Genomic DNA, 16,393 nt, shown 5'->3' on the forward strand with positions numbered 1-16,393 from the left:
ATGCAGCATGTTATGATGCAGCAGATGATGTGTGCCAGGCAGATCAAATCCACTAGGAAACTTGATCACAAGGTCACAACAATTTTGCAATTTGTAGTTATTTCGAGATGCATGCCCTGAATTCAGTAGTAACATGTCCACCAAGACTTTAGAGATTTTTTAGAAAACTAAATTAAACATTTATTAACAAAAGAAAAGATTTCAAGCACATACATAGGTCTACAAATTACTATTATAATAACTCCTAAAACCCCTAATTAATCTGGCTTCCAGTTACACCCTCATTAAGGCAACAGTAAACAAAAAAATAGATTTTAAATAGATTCCAGCCAGTTAACACACTACCCTGGACAGTAGAATTCAGAATGGCTTTCCAGCTTTGGTTTCTTTCGACAGTAGCTTAATGCGCAAATACTGAAGGCTTTTCACACTTCTTGTAGATCTTAAAATGCCTTCCCTGACACATCCCCGTTATACATGTTTCTCCTTTTTAATGTAAATCCCATTGTTCCCATATGTCTTTGGAACTTTACTTTTCTCATAATATAAATCTATTCATGGTGCTAATGTTGTCAGTAACCTTTGGGAAAAATAAACACACAGTTTGGCCTAGCTTCCCTGGCTAGGTGTAATACCCTACCGTCTCTTTGAAATTCAAACTACCCTAATTTATCTAAAAATGTAAATTCTCCTCACTTCACCTTCTAAAACTTCAGCCATGTTTACATATTTAGCATTTCAAACCTAGTTTCTTTTGATTAGTCAAAGCCGCCAGATCAGTTGTCTCCAACATAATTTAATCTCCCCCCCCCCCCGCCACACACACACACACACACACACACACAAACTCCACTATTAACCTACTTTTACAATAAATCACAATAATATGAATTATTCTTTCATGACAAGCAAGTAGTTAGAATCTGGAATGTACTGCCTGTGAGTGTGGTGGAGACAGATTCAATCGTGGTTTTCAGATGAGAATTGGATAATTATCTTGAGGGAAGATTTGCAGGGCTACGGGGCAAAGAAAGGTAGGGGAGTGGCAGTTGTTATGACATGGCAGGTGGTATTTGCCCGGCTGACCAAATCCACAAGGGAAACTTGGCCAGGCAATCACAATGATTCTGCAATTTGTATTTATTATGAGAAGACTTGTGCACTGAAATCAGAAGTAATGAGTCCACTACCGCCATTAGAGATTTTAAAGATTAAATTAAAACATTTATTAACAAAAGAAGAAAAAACTTATAAGTACACACACAAGATTACAGTTACACAGTTATAACATTCCCAAAATTTCTACTTAACCAGTTTCCCAACTACACACCCCCTTTAAGGCAACAGTCCAGATAGATTCCAAATTTATCAAGTCATCCAGCAATATCACCATAAGCACTCACTGGACAATGGACTTCCAAAGTCTTTTAACATAACTTTGGTTACTGGAAGAGCGAACTTCTGCAGGGTGGCTAGAGGCTTTTTCCCCAAGTCTGTTTCCCACAGTCACCTTTCAAGGTCTCGCATGGCCACACCTCACACAGCCTTCCATCTTTCTTTAAATATGTTTCTCTCTTTTTGATCTGTAAATCCCATTGTTTCAACTTGTCTTTAGAATATAAAAATCTTTCATGTAATAAGCCTGCCTTATTTATTTTGCCAGTTTTAAACATCTCCCATGTCCCTTTGAAAATGAAATGCTTCTCCACTTATCTAAAAATGCATATTTCATTCACACCTTATCTACTGGCCTCACTCTAGCTTTACTCATCTCCATTTTAAACACCTGTTTTACACCTCATTTCTTTGATAATTTAAACCTTGCAGTCTACCCATCTACAGCCCAACTAAATCAGCCATACACACACAAACAAACAAACACAAACTTGCTTAAAAATATTCCACAATAATATTAGGAAAAATATGATAGTTTCTTGACACATTAGGTGAATTGCTCTTGCAGGGAGCCGGCACAGACACAGCTGAATGGCCTCCTCTTGTGCTGTTCTATGATTCTATCATTTTCTTTTCTAGGTGGGCATTTGCACACAGGTAGCACTGGGAATGGAATGCCTGTCAAACCATCGCTTTGTACATAAGGATCTGGCTGCTCGAAACTGCCTGATCAGTGCCCAACGACAGGTCAAAGTGGCAGCACTTGGGCTGCGCAAGGATGTGTACAACAGGTAGGTGAAATAGCTCCTCCCAGTAAAGGGGTTCAGACGTTTTGCACATTCTTGTAAAAATTGAATTTGATTAATTTTCTGTATAATATTCAAAGCAACAAGTTGAACAAGAACCACCCTTTCACAAATGTTAATGTCAAGAATTGCAACATTCCATGATCCAGCAGGATCTCACAAAAAGTAAAACATAGGCTAATTGAGAATGTCCAACTGCACAGATGTAAGCCGATTGGTTGCTGACATCCCTAAGCCTGATTAAATTACTTCAGTTTTTCCTTGCACGAAAGGTATTTGTTCGAAATTTGTAGCTTGATTTATTCCCAGGATTCGGATAAGGCTGGCAGATATAACTTATCCCTAGTTGTTCCAAGAGTGGTGGGTCAACTTGAACCTCTGCAATCCTTCTGGTGGTGATCATGCTCCCACAATGGAATTCCAGAATATTGATTCAGCAACAGTGAAGAATTAGCAATAGATGTTCAAAGTTGTGGTGGAGGGAAACTTGAAAGTGATAATATTTCCACAACATTACTGTGTTTAACTACTGTATAGCAGATGCGATGATCTCCACACCACAATAAACCATTTTACACCCTCAAAGAGCTTCGCAGCTAAAACATTACCTTTTATTATGAACATCAGTCTTTGATTGTCTTGTACACGGTATTTGAAATGAATAATTAATGTTATGTTGGCTGAAGGAAGAATTTTGGCCAGGGCATCAGGAGAACTCCCTGTTCCTGTTCGGATAGCTTTTTTAAAATTTATTCTTTCATGGGACATGGGTGTCACTGGCAAGGCCAGTATTTGTTGCCCATCCCTATTTACCCTTGAACTTTGTGGCTTGCTAGGCAATTTCAGAGTCAACCATTTTGTGGATCTGAAGTATCATGTAGGCCAGACCAGGTAAAGTTGGCAGATTTCCTCCTCTAAAGGGCATTAGTGAACCAGATGGGTTTTTTACAATAATTGATGATGGTGACCGTGAAATTATTACTGAGACTAGTTTTCAATTCCATATTTTATTAATTGAATTTAAATTCCACCAGCTGCTGTGGTGAGATTTGAACCCATGTTCCCAGAGCATTAGCCTGGGCCTGTGGATCACTAATCTAGTGAGGTTGCCATACACCACCATCTCCCCTGTAGTGCCATGGGATCTTTTACATTGACCCGAACAAACAAAAAGGTCCGCCATTTGCTGTCTCACCTGAAAAAAGACACCCCCAATGATGCAGCACTGAAGGTTCAGTCTCGGTTATGAGCTCAATTCCTGGAGTGGGGCTAGAACCCACCACTCTTTGGCTCAGAGGTGAGAGTACAATTACAAAACCAGGCTGACACACTGTTTTCCAGGTACCAGCAAGGAAATAATTGTCTCATGGTTCTAAGCTGTTGCCACAATTTCAGGCACATTGGCCAAGGTAAATATTATTATCAGCAGTTAGATCATATTTGTAATCATGCTGCATTGATGGTTGATTTTTTTAAGTAAAAACATGTTAGTATCCCATTTTGCTGATATCCTGATGTAGAGAGCATTGATAATGCCACCTCACTAATGTATAGACCAGATAAAATGCTCTCTCAGCCCATTTATTAAGAGTGATGGCCATGTGACTCATTAAACATGAGGTTCAAGAGAGTGTGTGCAGTGCTATATCTGGCTGTGTGACCTAGTGTCCACCAGAGGGCACCCTTTAACAGGAGATGTGATATTGGAAGCTGTAAATACATTTCCTGTAGCAGGAAGCTATTTAGCCTACCAAGTCTATATCGACTCTCTCTCCAACAGCAATTTAGTTAGTTCCACTCGCCTGTCCTTTCCCTATAATCCTACAAATTTTCTCTCTTCACGTGCTTATTTAATTCCCTTTAGAAAACCAAGATTGAATCTGCCTCCATCACACTCTAAAGATTGTGCATTCCCAATCCTCGCTATAGAGTTGCAATTCAGTGTATTCATTTTTTGGAAAAGAGCTTTTATATTTCCATCTTATTTTGCACCAATTCTTGGCTTTTGTAAATTAAACTTTCAAATCCAACTAATTTATCATTAAATTTTACCTTCTTCCCAAACAGACAACAAATAACTGTAGAAACCAGAGCTATATACTGCTCAGCCAGCATTATGACCATATTAGGATGTGCTTGTTAAGGAATATTGTGCCTCCCTTTTGTGATTCAGATTGTTTGATCCTTTTTAGGCTTCATCTGGGTAGCCTGCTTTTACAGCTTGGACTGGTTGTGGATATGAAACATTGATTTTATATTTTTCTTACCCATGACTTGCTCATTTTTGAATGGAGTAAATTTGGCTACATTTGAATGCTGGGACGAAACTTTGTGTTGGAGAGATTGACATCGGTGGGTAAAGCGGCCTTTTTAAAATCCCTGAAATTGTATTATGTAAAACTACAGTCCAGTTCACTGCACTCCCTTTACTGGAGGAAAATCTGCTTAGCGAGGATCCGGAATGCACAATCTTGAGAGTGTGATGGAGGCAGATTCAATCTTGGCCTTCTAAAGGGAATTAAATAAGCACGTGAAGAGAGAAAATTTGCAGGTTTATGGGGGAAAGGACAGGCGAGTGGAACTAACTAAATTGCTGTTGGAGGGAGTCGATATAGACTTGGCCAGCTGAATAGCTCCCTGCTGTGCTATATCCAATCTATATGATTTGAATCCCAAATGTCTTTAAACAGAAATTCACTCAAATCATGTTTGATTTTCTGTATATGAATAGTTTATGTAAATCAAACTTTGTTGCATGTTTTTCCCTTGTTTTCAGATCCCTCCATGGCTTCATCCCTACTATCTCTAACCTCCTAGAATCCCCTGTTTAACCAAGCTTTTGGTCCTCTGCCCTAATAGCTCCATATGTGACTTGGTGAAAAATGAAAAAAATTGTCTGATTATGCTCCTGTGAGCTGCCTTGAGAAGTTTTACTGCATTAAAGGTACTATGTAAATGCAAGTTGTTGTTGTGAAGCTATCAGTGTTGTCAGTTGGAATAAGGCGTTCTGGGATGGACTAGCTGCTGCATATGTAAGTTCAATGTCTGGATACAACCTGTCAGTTAAGATTCTCCCTGTAAGCTCCACACACATACAGTGAACTTTCCTGATTATACAGCACGGTGCTGTCTTTTGGATGAGCTTTTAAACCAAAATACTCTCTCAAGTGGATGCAGAAGGTCCTGTGGCAATTTTCAGAGCCGAGCAGTTGTCCTGGCCAATATTCTTCCCTCAGCTAATAATATCAAAAAGAGTTTAACTGGTGATTCTTGCCTACATAACCAACACACAAAGTAATTCAGTGTTTGAAGTGCTTTGAGATGTTTTGACACTTTATAACTGCAAGTTTAATTATTGATAGAACCATGCTCTAATGTTCTGCCTCTTATTCACCAGTGAGTATTACCATTTCCATCAAGCATGGATTCCACTCCGTTGGATGCCAGCTGAGGCCATATTTGAGGATGATTTCTCCACAAAATCGGATGTGTGGTCCTTTGGGGTTCTGATGTGGGAGGTCTTCTCACAGGGGGAGCTGCCGTTTTCCAAACTTAGTGACGACGAAGTATTAACAGGTATTGAAGTTAGTTTTATTTGTTCCCGTGTTCTTGTCCTCAGGTACAACCCTGGCTCTTGCACTGATGCTAAATCAGAACACTAGAAACTCTTACTATCAATACTTACTATCAGAACTTGAGGCATGTGCAGATTAATGAGAAGTTGGATTAAATTTCACATGTATGCATGTAAGAAGACCAGTATTTGAATTAAATGTACAGACTGGAAAATGTAAGGTTTGAGTTTGTCTGCTCAGACCAATTGTAGCTGGGAAGGATGAATCTGATGGCTATCCAGTGAAAAATATACATGTTTCAATGAGCAGGTGATCAGTTCTGGGGTGGTGTGCACCATGATTGAATAAAAAGGAAAATCAGGTTGTATTTATGTAGCACCTTATCAAAATGTCCCTGGAGGAAGATCTTCCCCATCTATAATAATCATGTGAACATTTGGTCAATCGCAACTCACCCATTGAGACACCCTAACATCCCCACTATTTCAGCACCTGATTGTTTCTTAAATGATTCCGATTCCAATTCCAGAGTTTTTGCCTCCATTATTTCATCTGGAAATTTATTCACATGTTGATCTCATTTTTTGTGAATAGTATAGAATTTCCTGATATTTGTCCCAAAATTACCTGTTGCCAGTTTCGGCCTCTGTCCACTCATTCTAATTGTAATACATGGGCCAGGATTTCTTGGTCGATGAGCAGGGGGGGCTGGGCCTGCTCACCGACACACAAAATGACCCGGGATGACGTCTGGCAGAACTCCCGACATCACCCCGCCTCATTTCAATTTTCAGGTTGGCGGGGGCTCAGCCAAATCAGTTGTGCGCCCACCGACCTGTCAATGGCCAATTGAGGCCATTGACAAAGTAATTAACATAATTAGTGGACCTGCCTGTCCAGCCTTAAAGTTGGCGGGCAGGCCAGGAGCCCTGGTAGGCATTGGAAAAAGCATGAAACCTCATCCACAAGCGGGATGAGATTTCATGTAGGCTTTTAAAAATTTAATAAAAGTGTAACTAAAAGTGATGGACATGTCCCAACTCGTGACAGTGTCGCATGAGGGGACATGTCAGGGAAATTTTTTTTTCTGTTTTTAACATTTTTTAATGTGGAGCCGATTTCCCTGAGGCAGCACTTAGCCTCAGGGAGATGAATGCGCTCTTTCGTGCGCTGGGCGGGCCTTAATTGGCCCGCCCACGTAAAATGGCGGCGCACCCCCAATCGGGGCTGCCGGTCGGAGGCGCACCTCCACGCGCCCACTCCTGAACTTCCCCCCCAACGGGGAGAAAATGCTGCCCATGTTCTTTTTCAAACCTCTGACCCCCCTCAGTATAAAAGTATAAGGGGTTCAGACTTCAAAGCAACTTTTTTAGCCAGTTCATAGCAAGCCAACAAGAGAAAGGAGTAGTTCTGTACTTGATCCTAGGGAGTGAGCTAGCCAGGTGGAAGGTATGTCAGTCGGAGAGCATCTTGGTGGTAGTGATCATAATTCAACTAAATTAGTTTCATTTAATAAAAAGGACAGAGATGGGCCAGGAGTTCAAGTATTCAATTGGGTGAAGGCCAATTTTACTAAACCAAGTTGTGATTTGGCAAAAGTGGACTGGAAATAACTGCTTGATCAATGGGAGGAGACAATGAAGGTTCAGAACAAATATGTTCCCACAAAGAATAAGGATGGGACTTCAAATCTAAAGCCCGCAGGATATCGAGAAGCATACAGAGTAGGACAATAAAAGGGAAGCTAATGTTGGACATGAAAGCAGCATTTAACCGAGTGACAAAAGGAAACCTGGTCAAATTACAGTTAATGGAAATCAGGAAAACTCTCCCTTGGCTGGAGTCATACCTAGCAGAAAGGAAGATGGTTGTCTGTCATCTCAGTCCCTGGGCATCGCTGCAGGAGTTTCTCAGGGTAGTGTCCTAGGTCCAGTCATCTTCAGCTGCTTCATCAATGACCTTTCCTCTATCATAAGATCAGAAGTGGGGACGTTCACTGATGATTGCACAATGTTCAGCACCGTTCACGACTCCTCAGATACTGAAGCTGCCCACATGCTGTAGGACCTGGACAACATTCAGGACTCAGCTGATTAAGTGGCAATAACATTGATGCCACACAAGTGCTAGGCAATGGCCGTTTCCAACACCAGAGAATCTAACTATCACCCCTTGACATTCCATCGCTGAATACTCCACCATCAACACCCTGGGGGTTCCCATTGACCAGAAACTGAACTGGATCAGCCATATAAATACTGTAGCCACAAGAGCAAGTCAGAGGCTAGCAATTCTGCAGTGAGTAACTCATCTCCTGACTCCCCAAAACCTGTCTACCATCTACAAGGCATAAGTCTCTCCACTTGCCTGAATGAGTGCAGCGCCAACATCACTCAAGAAGCTCAACACCATCCAGGACAAAGCAGCTCATTTGACAGCCCATCCACCACTGACGCACAGTAGCAGCAGTGTGTACCATCTACAGGATGCAGTGCAGTAATTCACCAAGGCTCCTTCGACAGCACCTTCGACAAACCCATGACCTCTACCACAAGGGCAGCAGATGCATGAGAACACCATCGGCTGCAAGTTCCCCTCTAAGCCACAAACTATCCTGACTTGAACTAAATTGCCTTCCCTTCACTTCACTGTCTGTGGGTCAAAATCTTTAAACTCCCTTACAAACAGCACTGTATTAGGGTTACAACAACGCATGGACTGTTGCAAATCCATCGAAAGGGAAAGGTAGGGCAAACAAATCCAGCGCTCCCTGGATGAAAAAAGAGATTTAAATTAAGATAAAGAAGAAAGTGTCAGGTAGAAAATACAATTGAGAATCAAGAGGAATACAGAAGTTTCAAGAGGGGAGGTGAAAAAGCATATTAAAGAAATGAGGGGGATTATGAGAAAAGACTGGCAGCCAACATAAAGGGGAATCCCAAAGTCTTCTATAGACATATAAATAGTAAAAGGGTGGTAAAAGGAGGAGTAGGGCCGATTAGGGACCTAAAAGGGAATTTACACATGGACGAAGGGGCCATAGTTGAGGAATTAAATGAATACTTTGCATCTGTCTTTACTGAGGAGGCAGCTGCTACCCAGGCCATGGTGACAGACGAGGAAACTCTGTCATTAAAAGGGTTCAAAATTGATAAGGAGGAATTGTTGAATAGACTGCGGGTTCTGAAAGCTGACAAGGCACCAGGACCGGATGAGATGCATCCAAGGATATTGAAGCAAGTGGGAGTAGAAATTGCAGGGACACTGGCTATAATCTTTCAGTCTTCCTTAGACTCCAGGGTGGTGCCAGAGGACTGGAGAATTGCAAACATTATGTCTTCAAAAAAGGTTGTAAGGATAAGCCCAGTAATTACAGACCAGTCAGTTTAACTTCAGTGGTGGGAAAGCTTCTAGAAACAATTATTTGGGAGAGATTTGTAGTCACGTGGAAAAATATGGGTTGATAAGGAAGAGCCAGCATGGATTTCTAAAGGGGAAATTATGTTTAACTAACTTGGAGTTTTTTTAAGAGGTAACAGAAAAGGCCGATGAGGGTAATGCTGTTGATGTGGTGTACATGGACTTCCAAAAGGCATTCGAAACAGTGCCACACAACCGACTAGTGAGAAAAGCTATAGCTCATGGAATGAGAGGGACAGTAGCAACATGGATACAAAATTGGCTGAGTAATAGGAAACAGAAGGTAATGGTCAGTGGATATTTTTTGGGCTGGAGGAAGGTTTGTAGTGGAGTTCCCAGGGGTCGGTGTTGGGACCCTTGTTTTTCCTGATATATATTAACGATCTAGATCTTGGTGTGCAGGGGACAATTTCAAAGTTTGCGGATGATACGAAGCTTGGGAGTGTTGTGAACTGCAAGGAGGACAGTGTGGAACTTCAAGAGGACATTGAGAAGTTGGTGGAGTGGGCAGATAGGTGGCAGATGAAGTTCAATGCGGAGAAGTGTGAGGTGATACACTTTGGTAGGAAGAACATGGTCAGACAATATAAAATAAGGGGTGAAATTTTGAAGGGGGTGCAGGAGCAGAAAGACTTTGGTGTATATGTGCATAGATCATTGAAGATGGCAGGACAGATGGAGAGAGCAGTTAATAAAGCATATAGTCTCCTGGGCTTTATTAATAGGGGCATAGAGTACAAGAGCAGGGATGTTATGCTGAATTTATATAAGATACTCATTAGACCTCAGCTGGAGTATTGGCTACAGTTCTGGGCACCACACTATAGGAAGGATGTGAACACATTGGAGAGAGTGCAGAAGAGGTTTACAAGAATGGTTCCAGGGATGAGAAACTTCAGCTATGAGGATAGATTGGAGAGGTTGGGACTTGTTCTTCTTGGAGAGAAGAAGGTTAAGAGGAGATTTGATAGAGATGTTCAAAATCATGAGGGGCTGGACAGAGTAGATACGGAGAAGCTGTTCCCGCTTGTAGAAGCTAACGTGACATGAGAAAAAACTTTTTCACACATTGAGTGGTTCGGGCCTGGAACGCACTGCCTGGAAGTGTGGTGGAGCAGGTTCAATTGAGGCATTCAAGAGGGCATTAGGTGATTATTTGAATAGAAACAATGTACAGGGGTACGGGGAAAAGGCAGGGCAGTGGCACTAGGTCATAATACTCATTTGGAGAGCTGGTGCAGACACAGTGGGCCAAATGGCCTCCTCCTGTGCCATTAAAATTTTGTGATTCTGTGAAGGCGGCTCACCACCACTGTCTCGAGGGCAATCTGGGATGAGCAGTGAATGCTGGTCTTGCCAGTGACGCCCACATCCCATGAAAGAAAAAAATGATGGGTAAAATAAGAACAGAAAATGATGGAAGTATTCAGCACATTTGACAGCATGTATGGGGAGAGAAGCAGAGTTGACATTTCAGATCAGTGACTCAATAGATGGCTACTTTATAGCATATACACTATACTTAATGGCATATACACAATCGGCCAAATAGCCTCCTCGTGTGCTGTAAATTTATGATTGAATTTTTCACATCTCTACACTGCTTACAGCACTTCCATGTCTCTCTTGTTTCTTGGTACTGGAGCTGGAACCAGTACTCAAAGTGCTGTCTGACTGGAGAAATATACCATTTGATTATTCCTTCCTCTGACTTGTACTCCACTGTTTTGACAGTCATTCAGTGTCGTCTTAGCTTTATTTATCTGCACTAGTTAAACATATTTAATGTCAACTTTTAGGGCTCACTATATTCCTGTATAGTTTTAAATTTCTGAGAACTGCTCTGTCCAGATCCTGGAATGAAGTACCTCAGATAATTCACTGAACAATGAACCACTAGATGGTGCTATTGCTGAGTTTGTCCTTCAGTCCTCAGGCCCACTTACCATTAACCTTCCTCCCAGAGCAGGGGATATTGTTGATGCTTGTGAGGACTAGCCTTGTCTTGGATAATATATTTGTGCATTGAAAATGTGCACATATTAAAATGTACTGAGGATGATATATTTGAAGCATGGTTTCTGCTGCAATACATGAACTGGAAAGAGCAACAGTCGATGGGCTTTGCATTTCTTCTGGCTCAGGATAAATGTACCATCCCAGGGTGGTGCAGAGCATTATCAATAAAGGAGGCTCTAATTTCAGTCCTCCTATCTGATTAACTAATCTCACCTGGAATGGGATTGCTGCAGTTAGACTTGTATTTCCTTAGGCTGTCAAGTGGGCAAAATTACCAACAATTCCCACATGAGATCACTATCCAGTAGTGTGTGTGTGTGTGTGTGCACACATGAGGGAATGATTGGGCCCCTCCCCCAACATCTAAAACACGCAAAGTCACTGCCTTTTTAGGAAAATACTGAAGATCTCCAAATCCTGTGGGATCTTTGTTTAGGGGATATTGTTGATGTCACCTGTTGTGGATTTGGTTGCGAGCCTTCTCAATAACCAGAAGACATTTCTCTGTCCCATCTCACCAACTAATTCATTTAAGAAGTAATCTTTTTCAAGCAATTGAAGATTTCAAAGATGTACAAATGCTCAAAGATGCAATGTCTTCCTGCACCCTGCAGCTGAATGATCTCAGCTGACAGGTGGACACATTTTCCAGTTGTATGTAAGAAGCACTGGTTTCTTCTTATGGATACATTCCAGCCACATCGATATTGATGAGACAACAACGACTGCCTGTCTCAAAACTGCTCTTGGAACCAGGACCTGCTTTGAACCATGCCGATGAGAGGCAGACAACTTTTAGAGCTTCTGTTGGATCCCAGGGCTGCCCGCTGACGAATGGAGATAAAGCTCCTGTATGTTTACTCAATACTGGATGGCGCTCCTTGCTGTGATGGTTAGAAGACTGAAATAAAGGTGCTGATGATCAGCTTCCCCACCCTGCTTGTAAAAATAAAACAAAAGACTTTTGAGCAGGATTTTTACCTCGTTGGTCGGGCAGGCCCAGGGGCAGTCGCGAAGCTGCCCGCAATCGGGCCCCGATTGCGATTTCACACTAGCTGGCCAATTAACAGCCAGCCAGCGTGAATCGCACACTACAGTACTGAGTACTGCCGGGGTGGGGACGGGAGGAGGGCGAGCGTGGAAGTTTGCACATGCGTGCAGGTGCGCGCACTGAAAGCTCCCTGAGGCACAGAGCTGCCTCAGGGAGCTGAAGATTTATAACCGTACAAATAAAGATTTAAAAAATAAGGTGAACATGTCCCCTCATATGACTGTCACATGAGCAGGGACATGTTATAAATGAGATTTAAACATTTTTATTTTAATTCCTGTTGGAAACCTCATCCCGCCTGTGGATGAGATTTCATAAAAAATCCAAATGCCACTTGGCCTTTTCTTCTACCCGCCATCCGAACGGTTGGACAGGCAGCAAAAAATCCAATTTAATTGATTAATGCCTTAATAGGCCCCTTAATTGTCAGCGGATGCACGCAAGAGGTGGCATTACACCCGCCGAGTGAAATATAGCAAGCGTGCGTGATGACATCGGGATGCTCGCCTGACGTCATTGCGCACTATTTTATTCTCATTCAGATCGGGTGCATGCCCGCCCAATGAGAGAAAAATTCTGCCCTTGAATTCCTAAAGCTTCTTTCACATCTCAGGACATCCCAAAGCAGTAATGAAGTATTTTTGAAGTATAGTCACTATTGTAATATAGGGAAATGTGGCAGTCAAATTGCACGTAGAACCCACAAACTGCAGCGTGAAAATGATCAGGTAACCTGTTTTAGTGGAAAAATATTTGGCCAGGACACTGGAGGGAAGTGGGATCACTCCTGCTTTTCAGAATTCCCCTGTTCCTCTTCTTGAAGCCTTTGTACGTGATGAAGATACGTGTTGTCTTTCCAACTTACACCTCAAGAGGTTAAACCATTTGATGATGGAAGCTTACACTGCTTCTGCACATCTTCAATATATGGTGGGTAGGGGAAGAAATGAGGATAAATACGTTTATGTACAAAGATTAACCCAAGTGGTTTTTTTTTGCAGGCATACAGAACAGTCAAATCAAACACTCTGCGCCTGATGGCTGCCCATCTAAACTCTACAAACTGATGCAGCATTGCTGGGCAGCAAGCCCCAAGGACCGCCCATCTTTTAGTGAGATTGTCAACGCCCTGGGTGAAATTCCCGCTGACAGCAAAGTCTGATGGGGATTAATGACTATTCCCAGAATCATGTACAGTGTTCGACAAGGAGAGATCAGCATCCCATCCAGGGCTTGTCTGCTGGCAGTGTCTCCTAGGTTTTATTGTAACTTTTTGTGTTTTTTTTATTATTTCATCCCAGGAATAGAGCATCTCAAATTCCAGGGACCTTTTGACTTAAGTTCAACTCTACAGAGTGCTGTTTCTGAGGCCTTTCACCCACTGCTATCATTGTGCATGTGTTCCTGCCATGGAAGATTTTTGTGTCTCAGTGCAGGAGTTTGGGATAATTACCTCCAAACCCACCACAGAGGCTTTGTTAAGTGGAGAGGGATATTACAGATTGTCTAGTGCATTGACTAAGAGCAATAAATGATGGGTCACTCTACCCCACCAGCTGCTCATCTGGAAAACAGTGCTTGCTTCTCTTATCAGCAGATAACTGGGTAGAATGAATTTGCTTCACTAAAACTGTATATTTCAAAAATTAAGCGATCAAGCACAATAGATTTTTGAAATCTAATCCTGTTCAGAGAGAAGGTGCAGGCTATCTGAAAGGACCACGGCCTGCTGATGGATGGTACGTGATCTCAGGATGTCTCCATGCCTGGAGCTTGTACATACTGTAGAAAATCACAACCTAACATTACCAACATTGCTTAATGTAGAAAGAAGCTGGAGAAACCTGTCTATTTATTTCAGTAGGTTCTCAATTACCTTGTCTTTCCAACATGGTACTGTTTATTTGCCTTCTTTAAAAAAAGTTTATTTTATGTATGTTAACCTTTAAACATATCTTTACAAGCAAAACACTATAGAAAGCCAGTAATTAAACTGGCATTGCATATAGGCAAATCTGTATTGAACCAAGTGCCTGGTGTATGAAGGAATTGTTATCAATTTTCAAAACTGTAATGAAATGCAAGATCCTGATTTTATAATTCTTTTAAGAAACCCTTTTTATATCGAGTTTTTCAATTTTTTTAAAGTGTGGAAATAAAACCTTGGCTGAAATGTTAGTTTTTTTTAATTTGCATAAAACTTAGACATATTTAGTTCATATTCGGCTTGTGCAGTTGGTTTTATATCCGTAATTTTTACATGCTGCTATCAATAAAGTTCACATTTGGTATGTCATTTTATCTGTATCCATAGATATCTACCATTTGATTCTTGCATCACTATCAGTAAGTCACAATAAGGAGAGGGGCGAGGCTGGACATGGCCCTGTGTTATATCTATGTCACCAGAAAGGCCAGATATGTGCATCACTGGGTAAATGCTGGACATGGCCATTTACAATATGGGTCACTGGGGAGAGACTGGACATAGCTCTGCACATAGCATCAAAAAGAGAATAAAAGACTTACATTTATATAGTGCCTTTCATAACCGCAGGATGTCCCAAAAAGGCTGACAGCCAATGAAGTACTTTTGAAGTCTGCTCACAATTGTAATCAAGAGAACGTGGGCAGTCAAATAAACAGCAATGTGATAATGATCAGATAACCTGTTTTAGGGATGTTAATCAGTTGTATTGGGGAGGAGAGGCTGAATTGACCCAGTGTGATATGTCACTGGGAATATCTGTGTGTCGTGGGGAAGATGGTCCTGTGTGAAAGGAAGAAAGACCTGTATTTATATAGCATCTTTCATGACCACAGGCTGTTACAAAGTGCTGTAACAGAAGTTCTTTTGAAGTGTAGTCACTGGAGGAAACACAACATGATAATCTTCTGATGATCTGTTCTGGTGATGTTGATTTGATAATCAACATCACCGGGGCATAACCCTTCTGCTCTCCTTCATAATAGTGCCATAGGGTGCCACTCATTTGACCGCTATTTGTCGTCCATCCCTAATTGAGCAAGGGAGAATCAACCACGTTGCTGTTAAGACAGGAGTCACCCATCAGTCAGACTATGTTTATCAGAATGTAGTTCAGTTAGGCTGGTTTCTGGTGACTTGGAAGCTGAAGGGCCACTTGCCCAATGAAACAAGAAAAATAGCCCTGTTATTATCTCCTCTGTTCCAGTTCTCTCTGGGTGCCTCTGAAATCATAATACATTTGGATCTGTGGAGTCCACTTTGTGAAGTGTATGAAAGGAGGGTTGGTTTTCAGATGGACTGAAGGACTTGGTTTTGTTTAGCTGGCAGTTGGCGGTTTTTGCACAATGGTTGAGGTGTGGGAGCGGTGGACGGCACTACTTGGCTGCCAATGGATTGAAAAGTGCAATTTTGGCAAACTGGGGTGGTACAGCTAAATTTGGTCAGCCATCATCTGTTGAAAGGAGCAATTGGGATGTGCACATCGCTGGCAAGGCCAGCATTTGTTACCCATCAGGGTAGACTAGGTAAGGATAGCAGATTAACTTCCCTTAAGAGCATTAGTGAACAAGATGGGTTTTTATGATGATCAATGATAGTTTCATTTCTGAGATTAGCTTTTAATAATTTAATTTAAACTCTACCAGCTGCCATGGTGGGATTTGAACCCATATATTCAGAGCATTAGTCTGTCCCTCTGCTTACTAAGCTAGTGATGTTACCACTATGCCACTGTCTCTCCTGTATAAAGGGATTGCAGGAGGTTGACCATGAGCCAAAGATCTTTTTAATGCCCAGGTGCTATGTTCTGAAATGGCAGGAGACAGAATATAAACAAGGCAAGAGTCAGAGTGTAGAAGTCAATACGTAGAGATTTTTTGATTCTTTAAACCCCCTGCATCTCCTAATGTATCAATTTTGATAAAGACGGTTTACTCCTGAAGAAATTTGTTCATTTGAAATAAACTGGAACACACTGTCAGAAACACAACATAACAGAACATTCCAATTCACAGATTGTCACCACCCTTTGAAAGTGTATACGGCAGGCTTGTTTTGCAGAACAGTTGGCTTGCAAAACCCTTATGAAACTGCTCTCACGGCTCTGGCAGTGAGTGTATTGCTCTTGATTGCTGATGGT

At 41.7% G+C, this 16,393-nt stretch overlaps 1 protein-coding gene across 2 annotated transcripts in view; it reads left to right on the forward strand.

Annotated features, from left to right (window-relative positions):
* Window positions 1-14,558, forward strand: part of LOC144681065 (inactive tyrosine-protein kinase 7-like) — a 317,600-nt gene extending 303,042 nt beyond the window's left edge. For both annotated transcript variants that reach the window (XM_078542773.1, XM_078542774.1), the window contains 3 exons: window positions 2,035-2,186; window positions 5,599-5,777; window positions 13,268-14,558. In XM_078542773.1, coding sequence (XP_078398899.1) covers window positions 2,035-2,186; window positions 5,599-5,777; window positions 13,268-13,428 — 492 coding nt within the window. In that variant the 3' untranslated portion in view covers window positions 13,429-14,558. The remainder of the gene's footprint in view (window positions 1-2,034; window positions 2,187-5,598; window positions 5,778-13,267) is intronic.
* The last annotated feature ends 1,835 nt before the right edge of the window (window positions 14,559-16,393 follow it).

This window comes from Cetorhinus maximus, chromosome 5 (genome assembly GCF_964194155.1).
Source record: "Cetorhinus maximus chromosome 5, sCetMax3.hap1.1, whole genome shotgun sequence".
NCBI classification, from domain to species: domain Eukaryota; kingdom Metazoa; phylum Chordata; class Chondrichthyes; order Lamniformes; family Cetorhinidae; genus Cetorhinus; species Cetorhinus maximus.